Genomic DNA, 24,345 nt, shown 5'->3' on the forward strand with positions numbered 1-24,345 from the left:
ACTGTTTTCTAACCACATCTGGATGGATCCATAACAAATTACAATGGGAATAAATATCACTGAATGACAGAGCATGGGGACTGGTCTTTATAAATCAGATTTTTATGTGGAAATGTAAAGGTTAATTTGCTCTTCACTCGCAGTCACTTAGTAGCCTAGGCCTACACCCGACCGGTCACGTTGTACAGCGCCATCTTTTCCCATCTGAAAACCTCAATTAAATCGCTTTAGCCGTGATAGTAAAGTTAAATCAAGGCTCCCTTTATTATTTAGTTTTATAACTAAAATGCTTGACTGTAATTAAAGACATGGATGACTTGTATGCTGTGTGATGACATGCACAAATGAGTGATTGATTGATGTACTGTATATTTAAGCAGGCCTTTATGCCAATAAGTAAGTTACGCTAAAACAGCTACAGTAACAAATGCATTTTTGTTTTCTTGGAATAGAAACACGTTGTCCAGTGCCATATCTTCCTAAAGGAAACCCGTAGGCCTACAGTACCACAGCTACAGTAAGAAATACATTTACATTTTTCTTGGAATAGAAAAAAAACAGTATTCAAATTAATTAAGATACATTTCTAAAAATCAATCCCACATAGTCTGTTCTATTCAAGGCTCCCTTTGACTGAGGCCTCCAGCTCCATGTCATTTCAATAACTTAGCTTCTCAAAGATGCCCTCTGGTGGGCAAACTAGTACTAACTACCATTAATGGCAACAATGGCTGACACTTAAATAACGTGCCAAAGAATTTTGCGGCAGCCCGCAAGCTGTGCTGCAGTACGACGCAACTTTTAAAGGAAGAACCACTGTAAATTGCCATGAAAACAATACAATAAACAGTTCTTGCGGTACAGGCATTTCGAATATCGCACCAAAACATATATTCTATTAAATGAAATTCATTCAATATTGCCCAGCCCTACCAGAGGCGCTAGCACCTTTCACCTAAACTACATATCCCAGAGGACCAAGCACCTTTCAGGAGAAAAAGAAGGAGAGGGGCAGTGTGAAGGAGTTTGTGATAGAAAAAATAAAGTGATGAAACTGGCAGAATGGAGAAAGAGAAGGGAAAGAAGAGGAGAGAGGGGGAGAGCAGAGGAGTAAACATCATCCATCACTGCATGGCAGGGCTAGTTCTCTGGCATGCACACACACATGGAATAAAGGACTCAGCCTCAACATCTCTCTGATTCCCTACCACACCCAGCCTCAACATCTCTCTGATTCCCTACCACACCCAGCCTCAACATCTCTCTGATTCCCTACCACACCCAGCCTCAACATCTCTCTGATTCCCTACCACACCCAGCCTCAACATCTCTCTGATTCCCTACCACACCCAGCCTCAACATCTCTGATTCCCTACCACACCCAGCCTCAACATCTCTCTGATTCCCTACCACACCCAGCCTCAACATCTCTGATTCCCTACCACACCCAGCCTCAACATCTCTGATTCCCTACCACACCCAGCCTCAACATCTCTCTGATTCCCTACCACACCCAGCCTCAACATCTCTCTGATTCCCTACCACACCCAGCCTCAACATCTCTCTGATTCCCTACCACACCCAGCCTCAACATCTCTCTGATTCCCTACCACACCCAGCCTCAACATCTCTCCGATTCCCTACCACACCCAGCCTCAACATCTCTCTGATTCCTTACCACACCCAGCCTCAACATCTCTGATTCCCTACTACACCCAGCCTCAACATCTCTCTGATTCCCTACCACACCCAGCCTCAACATCTCTCTGATTCCTTACCACACCACTCCTCCAGCCTCTGCCGAATTATCACCATTTATTCAGAGGGTGAAAGAGGGAGAGGTGAGAGTAACGTCAGAGAGTGAATGAGAAGAGGACAGTGAAAGTTAAGCAAGCGAGTGAAGGAAAAGAGGGGAGGAGAGATGAGAATTAAGAGGGTACATGGAGCGCGGCCAGAAATCTGCTCCTGTTAGACAAGGCGCGTGGGGCCGGCAGAGAGGCCGAAACGCATGGCTGGAGCTCAATTCCACCACTCGCATTCCTCTAACAGGAGCAGGGAGAGGGGGATGACCGATACCGCAGGGGAGAGAGACGGGGGGAGAGAGTGAGAGGGGAGGGCAGGAGGAGGATTTGTGGTGATTTTCATTAGAGCTAGAGGGCAGATAAGAATGTTGGGAGGTGTGTGTTCATTAACATGGTGCACCTGAAGTGTTATTTCCCAGGCGACCATCTCTAACCTGTGGGCCTCCATCACTCCCCAGATGGCTAATGAAAGACGAAGCTGTGATCACTCTATCCCCCTTTCTCTTCCTCTCTCCTTGCTTTCACTCCCTTTGCGTTCCTAATCTGAGCCTATTTTTCATTTTGCTCTCCCCTGCCTCTGCTTCTCTACCTCTTTTGCATTCTGTTCAACTGAACAAAGTCTGGTGCTTCATCAACAGCCTGTCAAATACCCCCACACACACAAAGTAAACCCTCCTCCGCCTCCCACAATTGACACACACAGCAAAGACTCCCCCCTTTGCAGACACACACACACACACACACACACACACACACACACACACACACACACACACACACACACACACACACACACACACACACACACACACACACACACACACACACACACACACACACAGTGTAAACTAATCCCAGGTGAATAGTTACCTCCTGTCCTGAGAGGTAATAGGCGGCAAGCAGTCCTCCAATGAAGCGGATGTTGACCTCGAAGACAGACACCTCTGCGTTCTGAGGAAACAGAGGAGAGGGGGATCAATCAGAGACAGAGCACAGTACTGCCAGAGCAGCCTTGCACCAAAACCACATCCTACATACTGCACAGTAACACTAACGCCAGTGTGTAATGGCACACATTCCGAAATTCAGACCAACACCAACACCAAATTCATATGTCAGATTAATAAAAATAAGAAATGTACCTTTCCAAGTACTACCACAAATACAAACTTGTTCCCTGTGTAATACCCTCAACGTTCTCTCTCTAACAACCTGAATGGGCTGTAAATCCAACTGTCACCCTGGGAGATTAGAGAAAGAGGTGGAGGGGGAGGCAGCCCTGTCAGACTCCACCTTCCGTCAGCTCTGCTACCCGTTTCCAATGACATTTAGGAGCCAGGTGCAGAGCGCCGTCGTAAAACATCCTGTGTTAGAAAGCCTGCGGTTGGTCAGGTTATGCACACTACTGCACAACACAAAATATGAAAGCTGCCATATGGGTGATGCGCGCGCGCGCACACACACACACACACACACACACACACACACACACACACAAAAGAGAAGTGTCATTCAGGTGACTGAAAACCTCAACGCAGTAACTATAAGTCATTCCAGTTATGCAGACAAACAATCAGAAACGTAACAATCATACAGTCATTCAGGTGTCTCAATTCATGTCATTCATGTGACTCCTGTAAACACAATGTGTAAGAATGTGAATACTGAAAGACTTTATACAAAGTAGACGTGAGAAGTCAGAAATGTTCTTTCCTCACCCCTGCAGTGTTTCAACTCCTTTGATATACAATGTGGCTTTTCATATTCAAACGAATCTTGCATGAAACATTTAAAATGTCCGAATTTTCCTTTAAACACACACACGTTACACACGTTGCGAGCGCGCGGACACACACACTTAGCTAACACAACGTGCCATTGGAACACAGGAGCGATGGTTGCTGATAATGGGCCTCCGTACACCTACAGTTGAAGTCAAAAGTTTACATACACCTTAGCCAAATACATTTAAACTCAGTTTTTCACAATCCTGACATTTAATCCTAGTAAAAATTCCCTGTCTTAGGTCAGTTAGGATCACCACTTTATTTTAAGAATGTGAAATATCAGAATAATAGTAGAGAGTGATTTATTTCAGCTTTTATTTCTTTCATCACATTCCCAGTAGGTCAGAAGTTTACATACACTCAATCGGTATTTGGTAGCATTGCCTTTAAATTGTTTAACTTGGGTGAACCGTTTCGTGTAGCCTCCCACAATACGTTGGGATAATTTTAGCCCATTCCTCCTAACAGAGCTGGTGTAACTGAGTCAGGTTGGTAGGCCTCCTTGCTCGCACACACTTTTTCAGTTCCACCCACAAATTTTCTATAGGATTGAGGTCAGGGCTTTGTGATGGCCACTCCAATACCTTGACTTTGTTGTCCTTAAGCCATTTTGCCACAACTTTGGAAGTATGCTTGGGGTCATTGTTCATTTGGAAGACCCATTTGCGACCAAGCTTTAACTTCCTGACTGATGTCTTGAGATGTTGCTTCAATATATCCACAGGTTTCCTCCTCATGATGCCATCTATTTTGTGAAGTGCACCAGTCCCTCCTGTAGCATAGCACCCCCACAACACGATGCTGCCACCCCCGTGCTTCACGGTTGGGATGGTGTTCTTCGGCTTGTAAGCCACCCCATTTTTCCTCCAAACATAACAATGGTCATTATGGCCAAACAGTTCTATTTTGTTTCATCAGACCAGAGGACATTTCTCCAAAAATGATGATCTTTGTCCCCATGTGCAGTTGCAAGCCGTAGTCTGGCTTTTTTATGGCGGTTTTGGAGCAGTGGCTTCTTCCTTGCTGAGCGGCCTTTCAGGTTATGTCGATATAGGACTCGTTTTACTGTGGATATAGACACTTTTGTACCTGTTTCCTCCAGCATCTTCACAAGGTCCTTTGCTGTTGTTCTGGGATTGATTTGCACTTTTCGCACCAAAGTACGTTCATCTCTAGGAGACAGAACGCGTGTGTTTATACTTGTGTACTATTGTTTGTACACATGAACGTGGTACCTTCAGGCGTTTGGAAATTGCTCCCAAGGATGAACCAGACTTGTGGAGGTCTACAAATACATCCACAGGTACACTTCCAATTGACTCAAATTATGTCAATTAGCCTATCAGAAGCTTCTAAAGCCATGACATAATTTTCTGGAATTTTCCAAGCTGTTTAAAGGTTGAAAAAAACGTGTTTTGATGACTCCAACCTAAGTGTATGTAAACTTCCGACTTCAACTGTATGTAGATATTCCATTAAAAACCAGCCATTTCCAGCTACAATCGTCATTTACAAAATTAACAAAGTCTACACTGTATCTGATCAAGTTGATATTTTATTGGGAATTTTTTTTAGCTTTTCTTTAAAAACAAGGACATTTCTAAATGACCCCAAACTTTTGAACGGTTGTGTGTGTGTGTGTGTGATAGATATATATATATATATTCTTTTTTATCCTCCTGTCCCTCTCCCTCAGAGCTGACCGGAGCAGTCCAGAGGTAAATTACATTCCACAGCGTCAGCCTGTCATAAACACACACCACCTGTGCTGTCATTACCTCGGCAGGGCTTTAATAACCCTAGCCTGAGAGAGAGCGAGAGAGGTTGAGGGAGAGAGACTGGTAAAACAGAGAATCAAGACAGAGGGGGAGATGCTCAGGCAGAGAAACAGACATGTCTCAGTCAGGGGTGTACTGATTGTAGTCCATTGGCCGTTTATGTGGTCTGGTGAGGGAGTTTATAAGCGAGAACCAGACAGACAGACAGCCAAAGCCTCCTCTCAAGCAATCTCTCCCTCTCCTCTTTGCATCTCCAATGAGAATATTTTGCCTTCTCCCTCATCCCCCTCTCTTGCATGCCTTCTATATCTCACCTTCTCTGTTTCTCCTGGGTAAACAGCGCAAGGGTCTGGCTTAATGATCAGTGAGATGTCCGGGCAGCCAATCCCCTGCGTGGCTAACTCAGCCCACGCTCCGCTCCAGACTCCCAGGCCTACCACCAAATTACTCAACTTATCTGGCTCTGCACTGGAATTTCTGCTGCCGCAGCGTCAATAATTCTAATAACAATATAATATACAGTGCATTCGTAAAGTATTCAGACCCCTTGACTTATTACACTTTTTGTTACATTACAGCCTTATTCTAAAATTGATTACATACAAATTCATCAATCTACACACAATAGCCCATAATGACAAAGCAAAAATAGGTTTAGAAATGTTTGCAAATAAAATCGGAAATCCCTTATTTACGTAAGTATTCAGACCTTTTGCTATGAGACTCGAAAATGAGTTCAGGTGCATCCTGTTTCCATTGATCAGTCTTGATGTTTCTACAACTTGATTGGAGTACACCAGTGGACATGATTAGGGATAGGCACAGACCTGTCTATATACATTTCCACAGAAATCAAGATTCTCTGGTCTGATGAAACCAAGATTGAACTATTTGCCCTGAATGTCAAGCGTCACGTCTGGACGAAACATGGCACCATCCCTACGGTGAAGCATGGTGGTGACAGCATCATATTGTGGGGATATTTTTCAGCGGCAGGGACTGGGAGACTAGGCAGGATCGAGGGAAAAATTTACGGAGCCAAGTACACAGAGATCCTGGATGAAAACCTGCTCCAGAGGGGTCAGGACATCAGACTGGGGTGAAGGTTCACCTTCCAACAGGACAACGACCCTAAGTACACAGCCAACAATGCAGGAGTGGCTTCTAGACAAGTCTCTGAATGTCCTTGAGTGGCCTAGCCAGAGCCCGGACTTGAACCTTATCGAACAGCTCGAGAGACCTGAAAATAGCTGTGCAGCGACGCTCCCCATCCAACCTGACAGAGCTTGAAAGGATCTGCAGAGAAGAATGGGAGAAACTCCCCAAATACAGGTGTACCAAAGTTGTAGTCTCAAACCCAAGAAGACTCGAGGCTATAATCACTGCCAAAGGTGCTTCAACAAAGTACTGAGTAAAGGGTCTGAATACTTATGTAAATGTGATAGCATTTTTTTAAATTTTTTTATAAACTTGCAAAAATGTCTAAAAACCAGTTTTTGCTTTGTCATTATAAGGTATTGTGTGTAGATTAATGAGGGGAAAAACTATTTAATCAATTTTAGAGTAAGGCTGTAAAATACTTTGAAAACTTTCCAAATGCACTGTATATGCCATTTAGCAGATGCTTTAATCCAAAGTAGCAGTCATGCGTGCGTACACATTTCTAAATAGCACCTTGTGTAATATACTATTCTAACTTGCAACAGTAAATTGAGACCCCGACTGAGGTTGATCCGAGGGCCTTCAAAAGGCCCATCCCTGACGTAAACATATAGATCACTAACATCCTCCCTCTCTTTTTCTCTCACCCTCCCCTCTGTCTCTCTCATCCATCTCCCATCGCTCTCCATCTTCCTTTTCCTTCTCTCCCTCTACCCCAGAGCTGACCGGAGCAGTCCAGAGGTTATTTACATTCCACAGTGTCAGCCTGTCAAACACTCACACACCACCTGTGCTGTCATCACATCCGCAGGGCTTTAATAACCCTAGCCTGAGAGAGAGCGAGAGAGGTTGAGGGAGAGAGACTGGTAAAACAGAGAATCAAGACAGAGGGGGAGATGGCAGAGAAACAGACAGGCGTCTCAGTCAGGGGTGTACTGATTGCAGTCCATTGGCCCTTTATGTGGTCTGAAACACTCTCCCTGCCCACATCGTTTCCATGACTCCTACCAGCGTGTCCAGTTATCCCTCCATCACAGCAACGCTAGACGCTCCTTTCCTCATGTCTCAAAAGGCTTCACTACTGGACAGGGACTAAAAACCAGAGCCCTCTGTCCGTAGCTTGGCGGACTCTCTAGCGCCCCGTCTGTGTGGTTGTTAGTAGATCTGATTAAGGTAGAAGTGGCATCAAGCAAGTTGTTATTGTTGGTTGTAGGTTCTCTGAAGGTTCTACCATATGCTTATATGGCACTGAAGACTACAAGCCAGAAGGTGGCAAAGTACAGTGTTTTCACTACTGAAGTACAGAAATGTAAAGGCTTTGTGCTCTACTCACCACACTAAAGTCCAGGTTCTGCTCTATCCACTCTTGTCCGTCCTTGAACTCGTCGTGAAGTCCCATCATGTACAGGCTGTCTAAGGCGTCCACTATGGTGGCCCCCATCTGGGAATTACCTGGACAGAGGACATACACAGGGTTAGGCTCTCATGTAACAATAAATAATGTAACCAAAGGTCCTTATTACCATATACATCAGGGATAGGGGTCAATTCCATCTAAATTCCAGTCAATTCAGGTAGTACAGTGAAATTCCAATTCTTATCAATAAGGAAAATGTAGAATTTTCTGAATTGACTGGAATTTAAAATGGAATTGACCCCAACCCTGATACACACAGTATGTGTGGCCCATGTCAAATGAATGAAACCCACACAGGGTTCTCCCCAGGATTTTTTAACAAGGTGGTGCTGCAGAGTCCCGTGAAAGTCGGAGGCCTGGAACGTGGAAGATCTCCCCCAATTCCTGCAATCTAGAGCAAAAAAACTATTAGGGCAGGGTTCCCAACTTTCAGGCCCCCCTTCCAGCATTGGGGAACACCCCGCACCCCCCTTCCAGCATTGGGGAACACCCCGCCCCCCCTCCAGCATTGGGGAACACCCCTCACCCCCCTTCCAGCATTGGGGAACACCCCGCTCCCCCCCCTTCCAGCATTGGGGAACACCCCGCTCCCCCCCTTCCAGCATTGGGGAACACCCCGCGCCCCCCCTTCCAGCATTGGGGAACACCCCGCGCCCCCCCTTCCAGCATTGGGGAACACCCCGCGCCCCCCTTCCAGCATTGGGGAACACCCCGCTCCCCCCTCCAACATTGGGGAACACCCGCGCCCCCCCTCCAGCATTGGGGAACACCCCGCTCCCCCCTCCAGCATTGGGGAACACCCGCGCCCCCCTTCCAGCATTGGGGAACACCCGCGCTCCCCTTCCAGCATTGGGGAACACCCCGCTGCCCCCCTTCCAACATTGGGGAACACCCCGCGCCCCCCCTTCCAGCATTGGGGAACACCCCGCGCTCCCCTTCCAGCATTGTGGAACACTCCGCTCCCCCCCTTCCAGCATTGGGGAACACCCCGCGCCCCCCCCTTCCAACATTGGGGAACACCCCGCTCCCCCCTTCCAGCATTGGGGAACACCCCGCGCCCCCCCTTCCAACATTGGGGAACACCCGCTGCCCCCCCTTCCAGCATTGGGGAACACCCCGCGCCCCCCCTTCCAGCATTGGGGAACACACCGCGCCCCCCTCCAACATTGGGGAACACCCCGCGCCCCCCCTCCAACATTGGGGAACACCCGCGCCCCCCCTCCAGCATTGGGGAACACCCCGCTCCCCCCACTCCAACATTGGGGAACACCCCGCACCCCCCCTTCCAGCATTGGGGAACACCCCGCTCCCCCCTCCAACATTGGGGAACACCCCGCTCCCCCCTTCCAGCATTGGGGAACACCCGCGCACCCCTTCCAGCATTGGGGAACACCCCGCACTCCCCTTCCAACGTTGGGGAACACCCCGCGCCCCCCCTTCCAGCATTGGGGAACACCCCGCGCTCCCCTTCCAGCATTGGGGAACACCCCGCGCTCCCCTTCCAGCATTGGGGAACACCCCGCGCACCCCTTCCAGCATTGGGGAACACCCCGCACTCCCCTTCCAACGTTGGGGAACACCCCGCGCCCCCCCTTCCAGCATTGGGGAACACCCGCGCCCCCCTTACAGCATTGGGGAACACCCCGCGCTCCCCTTCCAGCATTGGGGAACACCCCGCTCCCCTTCCAACATTGGGGAACACCCCGCGCCCCCCTTCCAGCATTGGGGAACATCCAGCTCCCCCCTTCCAACATTGGGGAACACCCCGCTCCCCCCTTCCAACATTGGGGAACACCCCGCTCCCCCCCTTCCAACATCGGGGAACACCCCGCGCCCCCCCTTCCAACATTGGGGAACATCCAGCTCCCCCCTTCCAGCATTGGGGAACATCCAGCTCCCCCCTTCCAACATTGGGGAACACCCCGCTCCCCCCTTCCAACATTGGGGAACACCCCGCGCCCCCCTTCCAGCATTGGGGAACACCCCGCGCCCCCCTTCCAGCATTGTGGAACACTCCGCTCCCCCCTTCCAGCATTGGGGAACACCCCGCGACCCCCTTCCAACATTGGGGAACACCCCGCGCCCCCCTTCCAACATTGGGGAACACCCCGCTGCCCCCCCCTTCCAGCATTGGCGAACACCCCGCGCCCCACATTCCAACATTGGGGAACCGCCCGCTCCCCCCCTTACAGCATTGGGGAACACCCAGCGCTCCCCTTCCAGCATTGGGGAACACCCGCGCTCCCCTTCCAGCATTGGGGAACACCCGCGCCCCCCTTCCAGCATTGGGGAAAACCCCGCTGCCCCCCTTCCAGCATTGGGGAACCTCCCGTGCCCCCCCTTCCAACATTGGGGAACACCCCGCTGCCCCCCTTCCAGCATTGGCGAACACCCCGCGCCCCCCTTCCAGCATTGGGGAACACCCCGCGCCCCCCCTTCCAGCATTGGGGAACACCCCGCTGCCCCCCCTTCCAGCATTGGGGAACACCCGCTGCCCCCCCTTCCAGCATTGGGGAACACCCCGCTGCCCCCCCTTCCAGCATTGGGGAACACCCGCGCCCCCCTCCAGCATTGGGGAACACCCTGCGCCCCCCCATCCAGCATTGGGGAACACCCCGATCCCCCCTCCAACATTGGGGAACACCCCGCATCCCCCCTTCCAGCATTGGGGAACACCCGCGCCCCCTTCCAGCATTGGGGAACCCCCGCCCCCCTTCCAACATTGGGGAACACCCCGCTGCCCCCCCTTCCAGCATTGGCGAACACCCCGCGCCCCCCTTCCAGCATTGGGGAACAACCCGCTGCCCCCCTTCCAGCATTGGGGAACAACCCGCTGCCCCCCTTCCAGCATTGGGGAACACCCGCTGCCCCCCCTTCCAGCATTGGGGAACACCCCGTGCCCCCCCTTCCAACATTGGGGAACACCCCTTCCCCCCCTCCAACATTGGGGAACACCCCACGCCCCGTCTCCAGCATTGGGGAACACCACGCTCCACCCCTCCAACATTGGGGAACGCCCAGCGCTCCCCTTCCAGCATTGGGGAACACCCCGCGCCCCCCTCCAGCATTGGGGAACACCCAGCGCTCCCCTTCCAGCATTGGGGAACACCCCGCGCCCCCCCTCCAGCATTGGGGAACACCCCGCTCCCCCCCTCCAGCATTGGGGAACACCCGCGCCCCCCCTTCCAGCATTGGGGAACACACCGCGCTCCCCTTCCAGCATTGGGGAACACTCCGTGCTCCCCTTCCAGCATTGGGGAACACCCCGCGCCTCCCCTTCCAGCATTGGGGAACACCCGCGCTCCCCTTCCAGCGTTGGGGAACACCCCGCGCCCCCCTTCAAGCATTGGGGAACACCCCGCTCCCCCCTTCCAACATTGGGGAACACCCGCTCCCCTTCCAGCATTGGGGAACACCCGCGCTCCCCTTCCAACATTGGGGAACACCCGCTCCCCCCTTCCAACATTGGGGAACACCCGCGCCCCCCTTCCAACATTGGGGAACACCCCGTGCCCCCCTTCCAGCATTGGGGAACACCCCGCTGACCCCCCTTCCAGCATTGGGGAACACCCCGCTGACCCCCCTTCCAGCATTGGGGAACACCCGCTGACCCCCCTTCCAGCATTGGGGAACACCCTATGCCCCCCCTTCCAGCATTGGGGAACACCCCGCGCCCCCTTCCAGCATTGGGGAACACCCGCTGACCCCCCTTCCAGCATTGGGGAACACCCCGTGCCCCCCTTCCAGCATTGGGGAACACCCGCGCTCCCCCCTTCCAGCATTGGGGAACACCCCGCGCTCCCCCCTTCCAGCATTGGGGAACACCCCACTCCCCCCTTTCAACATTGGGGAACACCGCCGCCCACCCCTTCCAACATTGGGGAACACCCCGCTGCTCCCCCCTTCCAGCATTGGGGAACACCCCGCGTCCCCCTTCCAGCATTGGGGAACACCCCGCGCTCCCCCCTTCCAGCATTGGGGAACACCCCGAGCTCCCCCTTCCAGCATTGGGGAACACTCCGCTGCCCCCCTTCCAGCATTGGGGAACACTCCGCTGCCCCCACTTCCAGCATTGGGGAACACCCCGAGCTCCACTTCCAGCATTGGAGAACACCCGCGCCCCCCCTTCCAACATTGGGGAACACCCCGCTCCCCCCCCTCCAACATTGGGGAACACCCCTTCCCCCCCTTCCAGCATTGTGGAACAACCCGCTCCCCCATTCCAGCATTGGGGAACACCCCGCGCTCCCCCTTCCAGCATTGGGGAACACCCGCGCCCCCCCTTCCAACATTGGGGAACACCCCGCTGCCCCCCATTCCAGCATTGGGGAACACCCCGCTGCCCCCCTTCCAGCATTGGGGAACACCCGCTGCCCCCCCTTCCAGCATTGGGGAACACCCCGCGCCCCCCTCCAGCATTGGGGAACACCCGCTCCCCCCTCCAACATTGGGGAACACCCCGACCCCCCTTCCAGCATTGGGGAACACCCCGCGCCCCCCTTTCCAGCATTGGGGAACCCCCGCTCCCCCCTTCCAACATTGGGGAACACCCCGCGCTCCCCTTCCAGCATTGGGGAACACCCGCGCTCCCCTTCCAGCATTGGGGAACACCCCGCGCCCCCCTTCCAGCATTGGGGAACACCCCGCTCCCACCTTCCAGCATTGGGGAACACCCCGCGCCCCCCCTTCCAGCATTGGGGAACACCCCGCTGCCCCCCTTCCAGCATTGGGGAACACCCGCGCCCCCCTTCCAGCATTGGGGAACACCTCGCGCCCCCCATCCAGCATTGGGGAACACCCCGATCCCCCCTCCAACATTGGGGAACACCCCGCATCCCCCCTTCCAGCATTGGGGAACACCCGCCCCCCCCTTCCAGCATTGGGGAACCCCCGCCCCCCCTTCCAACATTGGGGAACACCCCGCTGCCCCCCTTCCAGCATTGGCGAACACCCCGCGCCCCCCTTCCAGCATTGGGGAACAACCCGCTGCCCCCTTCCAGCATTGGGGAACAACCCGCTGCCCCCCTTCCAGCATTGGGGAACACCCGCTGCCCCCCTTCCAGCATTGGGGAACACCCCGTGCCCCCCCTTCCAACATTGGGGAACACCCCTTCCCCCCTCCAACATTGGGGAACACCCCACGCCCCGTCTCCAGCATTGGGGAACACCACGCTCCACCCCTCCAACATTGGGGAACGCCCAGCGCTCCCCTTCCAGCATTGGGGAACACCCCGCGCCCCCCTCCAGCATTGGGGAACACCCAGCGCTCCCCTTCCAGCATTGGGGAACACCCCGCGCCCCCCTCCAGCATTGGGGAACACCCCGCTCCCCCCCTCCAGCATTGGGGAACACCCCGCGCCCCCCTTCCAGCATTGGGGAACACACCGCGCCCCTTCCAGCATTGGGGAACACTCCGTGCTCCCCTTCCAGCATTGGGGAACACCCCGCGCCTCCCCTTCCAGCATTGGGGAACACCCCGCGCTCCCCTTCCAGCGTTGGGGAACACCCCGCGCCCCCCTTCAAGCATTGGGGAACACCCCGCTCCCCCCCTTCCAACATTGGGGAACACCCGCGCTCCCCTTCCAGCATTGGGGAACACCCCGCTCCCCTTCCAACATTGGGGAACACCCCGCTCCCCCTTCCAACATTGGGGAACACCCGCGCCCCCCTTCCAACATTGGGGAACACCCCGTGCCCCCCCTTCCAGCATTGGGGAACACCCCGCTGACCCCCCTTCCAGCATTGGGAACACCCGCTGACCCCCCTTCCAGCATTGGGGAACACCCCGCTGACCCCCCTTCCAGCATTGGGGAACACCCTATGCCCCCCCTTCCAGCATTGGGGAACACCCCGCGCCCCCCTTCCAGCATTGGGGAACACCCCGCTGACCCCCCTTCCAGCATTGGGGAACACCCCGTGCCCCCCTTCCAGCATTGGGGAACACCCCGCGCTCCCCCCTTCCAGCATTGGGGAACACCCCGCGCTCCCCCCTTCCAGCATTGGGGAACACCCCACTCCCCCCTTTCAACATTGGGGAACACCGCGCGCCCCCCTTCCAGCATTGGGGAACACCCCGCTGCTCCCCCTTCCAGCATTGGGGAACACCCCGCGTCCCCCTTCCAGCATTGGGGAACACCCCGCGCTCCCCCCTTCCAGCATTGGGGAACACCCCGAGCTCCCCTTCCAGCATTGGGGAACACTCCGCTGCCCCCCTTCCAGCATTGGGGAACACTCCGCTGCCCCCACTTCCAGCATTGGGGAACACCCCGAGCTCCACTTCCAGCATTGGAGAACACCCGCGCCCCCTTCCAACATTGGGGAACACCCGCTCCCCCCCTCCAACATTGGGGAACACCCCTTCCCCCCCTTCCAGCATTGTGGAACAACCCGCTCCCCCCATTCCAGCATTGGGGAACACCCCGCGCTCCCCTTCCAGCATTGGGGAACACCCCGCGCCCCCCTTCCAACATTGGGGAACACCCCGCTGCCCCCCATTCCAGCATTGGGGAACACCCCGCTGCCCCCCTTCCAGCATTGGGGAACACCCCGCTGCCCCCCCTTCCAGCATTGGGAACACCCTCGCGCCCCCCTCCAGCATTGGGGAACACCCCGCTCCCCCCCTCCAACATTGGGGAACACCCCGCGACCCCCCCTTCCAGCATTGGGGAACACCCCGCGCCCCTTTCCAGCATTGGGGAACCCCCGCTCCCCCCTTCCAACATTGGGGAACACCCGCGCTCCCCTTCCAGCATTGGGGAACACCCGCGCTCCCTTCCAGCATTGGGGAACACCCCGCGCCCCCTTCCAGCATTGGGGAACACCCCGCTCCCACCTTCCAACATTGGGGAACACCCCGCGCCCCCCTTCCAGCATTGGGGAACACCCCGCTGGCCCCCCTTCTAGCATTGTGGAACACTCCGCTCCCCCACTTCCAGCATTGGGGAACACCCCGCGCCCCCCCTCCAGCATTGGGGAACAACCCGCTCCCCCCTCCAACATTGGGGAACACCCCGCGCCCCCCCTTCCAGCATTGGGGAACACCCCGCACCCCCCCTCCAGCATTGGGGAACACCCGCGCTTTCCTTCAAGCATTGGGGAACACCCCGCGCTCCCCTTCCAGCATTGGGGAACACCCCGCGCCCCCTTCCAGCATTGGGGAACACCCCGCGCCCCCCCTCCAGCATTGGGGAACACCCGCGCTCCCCTTCAAGCATTGGGGAACACCCCGCGCTCCCCTTCCAGCATTGGGGAACACCCGCGCTCCCCTTCCAGCATTGGGGAACACCCCGCTGCCCCCCCTTCCAGCATTGGGGAACACCCCGCTGCCCCCCTTCCAGCATTGGGGAACAACCCGTGCCCCCCCTTCCAGCATTGGGGAACACCCCGCGCCCCCCCTCCAGCATTGGGGAACACCCTGCGCCCCCCTCCAGCATTGGGGAACACCCCGCTCCCCCCTCCAACATTGGGGAACACCCCGCGCCCCCCTTCCAGCATTGGGGAACCCCCGCTCCCCCCTTCCAACATTGGGGAACACCCCGCGCTCCCCTTCCAGCATTGGGGAACACCCCGCTCCCCTTCCAACATTGGGGAACACCCCGAGCCCCCCCTTCCAGCATTGGGGAACACCCCGCTCCCCCCTTCCAACAATGGGGAACACCCCGCACCCCCTTCCAGCATTGGGGAACACCCCGCGCTCCCCTTCCAGCATTGTGGAACACTCCGCTACCCCACTTCCAGCATTGGGGAACACCCCGCGACCCCCCTCCAGCATTGGGGAACACCCCACTCCCCCCCTCCAACATTGGGGAACACCCCGCGCCCCCCTTCCAGCATTGGGGAACACCCCGCGCCCCCTCCAGCATTGGGGAACACCCGCGCTCCCCTTCAAGCATTGGGGAACACCCCGCGCTCCCCTTCCAGCATTGGGGAACACCCCGCGCTCCCCTTCCAGCATTGGGGAACACCCCGCGCTCCCCTTCCAGCATTGGGGAACACCCCGCGCCCCCCCTCCAGCATTGGGGAACACCCCGCTGCCCCCCTTCCAGCTTTGGGGAACAACCCGCTCCCCCCTTCCAGCATTGGGGAACATCCCACTCCCCCCTCCAGCATTGGGGAACACCCCGCGCCCCCCTCCAGCATTGGGGAACACCCTGCGCCCCCCTCCAGCATTGGGGAACACCCCGCTCCCCCTCCAACATTGGGGAACACCCCGCGCCCCCCCTTCCAGCATTGGGGAACCCCCGCTCCCCCCTTCCAACATTGGGGAACACCCCGCGCTCCCCTTCCAGCATTGGGGAACACCCGCGCTCCCCTTCCAACATTGGGGAACACCCGCGCCCCCCTTCCAGCATTGGGGAACACCCCGCTCCCCCCTTCCAACAATGGGGAACACCCCGCGCCCCCTTCCAGCATTGGGGAACACCCCGCGCTCCCCTTCCAGCATTGTGGAACACTCCGCTACCCCACTTCCAGCATTGGGGAACACCCCGCGACCCCCCCTCCAACATTGGGGAACACCCCGCGCCCCCCCTCCAGCATTGGGGAACACCCCGCGCCCCCCTCCAGCATTGGGGAACACCCGCGCTCCCCTTCAAGCATTGGGGAACACCCGCGCTCCCCTTCCAGCATTGGGGAACACCCCGCGCTCCCCTTCCAGCATTGGGGAACACCCCGCGCTCCCCTTCCAGCATTGGGGAACACCCCGCGCTCCCCTTCCAGCATTGGGGAACACCCCACGCTCCCCTTCCAGCATTGGGGAACACACCGCGCCCCCCTTCCAGCATTGGGGAACACCACGCTGCCCCCCTTCCAGCATTGGGGAACACCCGCTGCCCCCCTTCCAGCATTGGGGAACACCCCGTGCCCCCCCTTCCAACATTGGGGAACACCCCGCTCCCCCCTTCCAGCATTGGGGAACATCCCACTCCCCCCTCCAACATTGGGGAACACCCCACGCCCCCGTCTCCAGCATTGGGGAACACCACGCTCCAACCCCTCCAACATTGGGGAACACCCAGCGCTCCCCTTCCAGCATTGGGGAACACCCCACGCCCCCATCTCCAGCATTGGGGAACACCACGCTCCACCCCCTCCAACATTGGGGAACACCCAGCGCTCCCCTTCCAGCATTGGGGAACACCCCGCGCTCCCCTTCCAGCGTTGGGGAACACCCCGCGCCCCCCTTCCAGCGTTGGGGAACACCCCGCTCCCCCCCTTCCAACATTGGGGAACACCTGCGCTCCCCTTCCAGCATTGGGGAACACCCCGCGCTCCCCTTCCAACATTGGGGAACACCCCGCTCCCCCCTTCCAACATTGGGGAACACCCCGCGCCCCCCCTTCCAGCATTGGGGAACACCCCGCTCCCCTTCCAACATTGGGGAACACCCCGCGCCCCCTTCCAGCATTGGGGAACACCCCGCGCCCCCCTTCCAGCATTGGGGAACACCCGCGCCCCCTTCCAGCATTGGGGAACACCCGCGCCCCCTTCCAGCATTGGGGAACACCCGCGCCCCCTTCCAGCATTGGGGAACACCCCGCGCTCCCCTTCCAGCATTGGGGAACACCCCGCTCCCCTTCCAGCATTGGGGAACACCCCGCGCTCCCCTTCCAGCATTGGGGAACACCCCGCTCCCCTTCCAGCATTGGGGAACACTCCGCTCCCCCCCTTCCAACATATGGGAACACCCCGCGCCCCCCTTCCAGCATTGGGGAACACCCCGAGCCCCCCTTCCAGCATTGGGGAACACCCCGAGCTCCCCTTCCAGCATAGGGGAACACCCCGAGCTCCCCTTCCAGCATAGGGGAACACCCATCTCCCCCACTTCCAGCATTGGGGAACACCCCGCTCCCCCACTTCCAGCATTGGGGAACACCCCGCTCCCACCACTTCCAGCATTGGGGAACACCCCGCTCTCCACTTCCAGCATTGGGGAACACCGCGCCCCCCCTTCCAGCATTGGGGAACACCCCGAGCTCCCCTTGCAGCATTGGTGAACACCCTGCGCCCCCCTTCCAGCATTGGGGAACACCCCGAGCTCCACTTCCAGCATTGGGGAACACCCCGAGCTCCACTTCCAGCATTGGGGAACACCCCGAGCTCCACTTCCAGCATTGGGGAACACCCCGAGCCCCCCTTCCAGCATTGGGAAACACCCCGCGCTCCCCTTCCAGCATTGGGGAACACTCCGCGCTCCCCTTCCAGCATTGGGGAACACCCCGCGCCCCCCTTTCCAGCGTTGGGGAACACCCCGCGCTCCCCTTCCAGCGTTGGGGAACACCCCGCGCCCCCTTCCAGCATTGGGGAACACCCCGCGCCCCCCTTCCAGCATTGGGGAACACCCCGTTCCCCCCCTTCCAACATTGGGGAACACCCGCGCTCCCCTTCCAGCATTGGGGAACACCCCGCGCTCCCCTTCCAACATTGGGGAACACCCCGCTCCCCCCTTCCAACATTGGGGAACACCCGCGCCCCCTTCCAACATTGGGGAACACCCCGCCCCCCTTCCAGCATTGGGGAACACCCCGCTCCCCCCTTCCAGCATTGGGGAATACCCCGCGCCCCCCTCCAGCATTGGGGAACACCCCGCTCCCCCGCTTCCAACATTGGGGAACACCCCGCGCCCCCCCTTCCAGCATTGGGGAACACCCCGCGCCCCCTTCCAGCATTGGGGAACACCCCGCGCTCCCCTTCCAGCATTGGGGAACACCCGCGCTCCCCTTCCAGCATTGGGGAACACTCCGCTCCCCCCTTCCAACATTGGGGAACACCCCGAGCTCCCCTTCCAGCATAGGGGAACACCCCGCTCCCACCACTTCCAGCATTGGGGAACACCCCGCTCCCCCAACTTCCAGCATTGGGGAACACCCCGCTCCCCCAACTTCCAGCATTGGGGAACACCCCGCGCTCCCCTTCCAGCATTGGGGAACACCCCGCGCTCCCCTTCCAGCATTGGGGAACACTCCGCTCCCCCCCTTCCAACATTGGGGAACACCCCGAGCTCCCCTTCCAGCATAGGGGAACACCCCGCTCCCCCCACTTCCAGCATTGGGGAACACCCCGCTCCCCCAACTTCCAGCATTGGGGAACACCCCGCTCCCCCCACTTCCAGCATTGGGGAACACCCCGCTCCCACCACTTCCAGCATTGGGGAACACCCCGCTCTCCACTTCCAGCATTGGGGAACACCGCGCCCCCCCTTCCAGCATTGGGGAACACCCCGAGCTCCCCTTCCAGCATTGGGGAACACCCTGCGCCCCCCCTTCCAGCATTGGGGAACACCCCGAGCTCCACTTCCAGCATTGGGGAACACCCCGAGCTCCACTTCCAGCATTGGGGAACACCCCGAGCTCCACTTCCAGCATTGGGGAACACCCCGAGCTCCACTTCCAGCATTGGGGAACACCCTCCGCTACCCCCCTTCCAGCATTGGGGAACACCCCGCTCCCCCCCTTCCAGCATTGGGGAACACCCCGCGCCCCCCCTTCCAACATTGGGGAACACCCCGCTCCCCCCCCCCCTTCCAACATTGGGGAACACCCCTTCCCCCCCTTCCAGCATTGTGGAACAACCCGCTCCCCCCCTTCCAGCATTGGGGAACACCCCGCGCTCCCCTTCCAGCATTGGGGAACACCCCGTGTCCCCCCCTCTTCCAACATTGGGGAACACCCCGCTGCCCCCCCTTCCAGCATTGGGGAACACCCCGCTGCCCCCCTTCCAGCATTGGGGAACACCCCGTGTCCCCCCTTCCAGCATTGGGGAACACCCCGCTGACCCCCCTTCCAGCATTGGGGAACACCCCGCTGACCCCCCTTCCAGCATTGGGGAACACCCCGCGCCCCCCGTTCCATCATTGGGGAACACACCCCGCTCCCCCCTTCCAACATTGGGGAACACCCCGCGTCCCCCCTTCCAGCATTGGGGAACACCCCGCTCCCCCTTCCAGCATTGGGGAACACCCCGCGCCCCCCTTCCAGCATTGGGGAACACCCCGCGCCCCCCGTTCCATCATTGGGGAACACACCCCGCTTCCCCCTTCCAACATTGGGGAACACCCCGCGCCCCCTTCCAGCATTGGGGAACACCCGCTGACCCCCTTCCAGCATTGGGGAACACCCCGCTGACCCCCCTTCCAGCATTGGGGAACACCCCGCGCCCCCCATTCCATCATTGGGGAACACCCCGCCCCCCTTCCAGCATTGGGGAACAACCCGCTCCCCCTTCCAGCATTGGGGAACACCCCGCGCCCCCCTTCCAGCATTGGGGAACACCCCGCTCCCCCCTTCCAACATTGGGGAACACCCCGCTCCCCCCTTCCAGCATTGGGGAACACCCCGCGCCCCCTTCCAACATTGGGGAGCACCCCGCTCCCCCCTTCCAACATTGGGGAACACCCCTTCCCCCCCTTCCAGCATTGTGGAACACCCCACGCTCCCCTTCCAGCATTGTGGAACAACCCGCTCCCCCCTTCCAGCATTGGGGAACACCCCGCGCCCCCCTCTTCCAACATTGGGGAACACCCCGCGCCCCCCTCTTCCAACATTGGGGAATACCCCGCGCCCCCCCTCTTCCAACATTGGGGAACACCCCGCTGCCCCCCTTCCAGCATTGGGGAACACCCCGTGCCCCCCCTTCCAGCATTGGGGAACACCCCGCTGACCCCCCTTCCAGCATTGGGGAACACCCCGCTGACCCCCCTTCCAGTATTGGGGAACACCCGTGCCCCCCTTCCAGCATTGGGGAACACTCCGCTGCCCCCCCTTCCAGCATTGGGGAACACTCCGCTGCCCCCCTTCCAGCATTGGGGAACACCCCGCGCCCCCCCGTTCCATCATTGGGGAACACACCCCGCTCCCCCCTTCCAACATTGGGGAACACCCCGCGCCCCCCCTTCCAGCATTGGGGAACACCCCGCTCCCCCCTTCCAGCATTGGGGAACACCCCGCGCCCCCCTTCCAGCATTGGGGAACACCCCACCCCCCCCCTTCCAACATTGGGGAACACCCCGCTCCCCCCTTCCAGCATTGGGGAACACCCCGCGCCCCCCTCTTCCAACATTGGGGAACACCCCGCTCCCCCCTTCCAACATTGGGGAACACCCCTTCCCCCCTTCCTGCATTGTGGAACACCCCACGCTCCCCCTTCCAGCATTGTGGAACAACCCGCTCCCCCCTTCCAGCATTGGGGAACACCCCGCGCCCCCCCTCTTCCAACATTGGGGAACACCCCGCGCCCCCCTCTTCCAACATTGGGGAACACCCCGCCGCCCCCTTCCAGCATTGGGGAACACCCCGCTGCCCCCCCTTCCAGCATTGGGGAACACCCCGCGCCCCCCTTCCAGCATTTGGGAACACCCCGCGCCCCCTTCCAGCATTGGGGAACACCCCGCGCCCCCCTTCCAGCATTGGGGAACACCCCGCGCTCCCCCCTTCCAGCATTGGGGAACACCCCGAGCTCCCCTTCCAGCATTGGGGAACACCCTGCGCCCCCCTTCCAGCATTGGGGAACACCCCGAGCTCCACTTCCAGCATTGGGGAACACCCCGAGCTCCACTTCCAGCATTGGGGAACACCCTCCGCTCCCCCCTTCCAGCATTGGGGAACACCCCGCGCCCCCTTCCAACATTGGGAGCGCCCCCTTCCAACATTGGGGAACACCCCCTTCCAACATTGGGGAACACCCCTTCCCCCCCTTCCAGCATTGTGGAACAACCCGCTCCCCCCTTCCAGCATTGGGGAACACCCCGCGCCCCCCCTTCCAACATTGGGGAACACCCGCGCTCCCCCCTTCCAACATTGGGGAACACCCCGCTGCCCCCCTTCCAGCATTGGGGAACACCCCGCTGCCCCCCTTCCAGCATTGGGGAACACCCCGCTGCCCCCCCTTCCAGCATTGGGGAACACCCCGCTCCCCCCTTCCAGCATTGGGGAACACCCCGCTCCCCCTTCCAGCATTGGGGAACACCCGCGCCCCCCTTCCAGCATTGGGGAACACCCCACGCCCCCCCTTCCAACATTGGGGAACACCCCGCGCACCCCCCTTCCAACATTGGGGAACACCCCGCGCCCCCCCTTCCAGCATTGGGGAACTTCCCGCGCTCCCCCTTCCAGCATTGGGGAACCTCTCGCTCCCCCCTTCCAACATTGGGGAACATCCCGCTCCCCCCTTCCAAAATTGTGGAACACCCCGCTCCCCCCCTTCCAAAAATTGTGGAACACCCCGCTCCCCCCTTCCAACATTGTGGAACACCCCGCCCCCCTTCCAGCATTGGGGAACACCCCGCGCTCCCCCTTCCAGCATTGGGGAACACCCCGCGCTCCCCCCTTCCAACATTGGGAACCTCCCGCTCCCCCCCTTCCAACATTGTGGAACACCCCGCCCCCCTTCCAGCATTGTGGAACACCCCGCGCCCCCCTTCCAGCATTGGGGAACACCCCGCGCCCCCCTTCCAGCATTGTGGAACCTCCCGCTCCCCCCTTCCAACATTGTGGAACACCCCGCTCCCCCCTTCCAACATTGTGGAACACCCCGCGCCCCCCCTTCCAGCATTGTGGAACACCCCGCGCCCCCCTTCCAGCATTGTGGAACACCCCGCGCCCCCCTTCCAGCATTGGGGAACACCCCGCGCTCCCCTTCCAGCATTGGGGAACACCCCGCGCTCCCCTTCCAGCATTGGGGAACACCCCGCGCCCCCCCTTCCAGCATTGGGGAACACCCCCAAGCACTGTTCATACCCCTCGTTTCAGTTTTAAAGCTCATTTTCTTGCCATTGTATACATTTTGCCAAGTCTAATGTGTATTCATGTGATATTTGAGTGACTCAAACATTACAACAAATTCTATGGGCAAAAAAACCTAGCTAAAAAAACATGAAGTTATAAATAATTCTCTAAGGTACGCAATGACTGACATGACAAGAGGAAAACTCATGATGCACTACCCAATTCCGAAATTGCCGCTTGTGCATTCTACTACAACAACTGTCAAGAGTACGGGGGCGCGCCCCACAGTTTGGGAACCACTGTATTAGGGTGTGGTGCCTGGCCTTAAATGATAACAAATAAATGTTTTAAATAGTGGCGCAGCCAGTCGACAAGGGGGTCCAGCGCCCCTCTTACATTCTTTGGGGCGAACTCCTGGGCCAAGAGTTTTTCCTTGTCAGGTCACATGGTCAGGGAACACTCCTGGTTTGTTGTATAACGTCCCCCTTAGAATAGGAGGTGCTGTTTCCTTAACAGTAGGAGGTGTTGTCCCCCTAAAAGGAGGAGGCGTTGTCCCCCTAAAAGGAGGAGGCATTGTCCCCCTAAAAGGAGGAGGCATTGTCCCCCTAAAAGGAGGAGGCATTGTCCCCCTAAAAGGAGGAGGCATTGTCCCCCTAAAAGGAGGAGGCATTGTCCCCCTAAAAGGAGGAGGCATTGTCCCCCTAAAAGGAGGAGGCATTGTCCCCCTAAAAGGAGGCGGCATTGTCCCCCTAAAAGGAGGAGGCTTTGTCCCCCTAAAAGGAGGAGGCATTGTCCCCCTAAAAGGAGGAGGCATTGTCCCCCTAAAAGGAGGAGGCATTGTCCCCCTAAAAGGAGGAGGCATTGTCCCCCTAAAAGGAGGAGGCATTGTCCCCCTAAAAGGAGGAGGTGTTGTGCCACTACAGCGGGCGTGACTTTGGGCCCATGCACCAGAGATAGATGGAGATCCCATTTTAGCATGGACATTAAGGAGCGATCAGCCAATGATCAGAGTATCGCCTTCTTCAAATTGGGTTGCCTATGGTTTATAAATCCCTAGGATGCACCTTGACTTTACAATTACCACTACGACCCACCTACCCCTGTCACTGTGAAGGCTGAATGAGTGAGAGGGAGAGCAGAGCAGCCCTCTCCTCTCTGGAGTCTAGGGTAATCACTAGCTCACCTTCAATAAAGAGAGCGAGAGAGACGCCATTATGGCTAGCAGGAATCTTCATTAAAACACAACTGACAGCCAAACCACTCACACTCCTCCCCTCTCTCAATGTGACCACAGGCCAAGGGAGTGATGCAGTCTGCCCAGGATGGTGAGTGTGGGTCATTATAATTCACTTTAACTAACAGCAAAGCTCTATCACAAAGCTCTAATACTGCAGCTCAGTTTGATGGTACAGCTGTAATACTGTTGCTCTTTTTGATACATTTCTAGTACTATACCTACATCTCTGCATGCATTTCACTGCAGCAAGTATTTCACTGCACCTTTAATACATGCTGTTAACTGTGTATGTGGCTTTGCTGGTGAACCCCTAATGAGGAGAGAACCAGCCAGGCTGTAGTTCTGCTGGAGCTGCAGTGTTATCACTACTGACAGCAGTCCTAAATCACTCTAAAAATACACCCACCGGGCTGGCTGGCTGAGACTCTGGCCTGCCTGGGGTC

At 57.8% G+C, this 24,345-nt stretch overlaps 1 protein-coding gene across 2 annotated transcripts in view; it reads right to left on the bottom strand.

The window, feature by feature from the left end:
• The window catches only part of LOC106586607 (mannosidase, alpha, class 1A, member 2), a 127,813-nt gene that overhangs the window by 44,751 nt on the left and 58,717 nt on the right, over nt 1-24,345 (bottom strand). For both annotated transcript variants that reach the window (XM_014174073.2, XM_014174072.2), the window contains 2 exons: nt 7,862-7,980; nt 2,673-2,753 (listed from right to left, as the gene is read on the bottom strand). In XM_014174073.2, the coding sequence (XP_014029548.1) occupies nt 2,673-2,753; nt 7,862-7,980 (200 nt within the window). The remainder of the gene's footprint in view (nt 1-2,672; nt 2,754-7,861; nt 7,981-24,345) is intronic.

This window comes from Salmo salar, chromosome ssa25, assembly GCF_905237065.1.
Source record: "Salmo salar chromosome ssa25, Ssal_v3.1, whole genome shotgun sequence".
Lineage (NCBI taxonomy): Eukaryota > Metazoa > Chordata > Actinopteri > Salmoniformes > Salmonidae > Salmo > Salmo salar.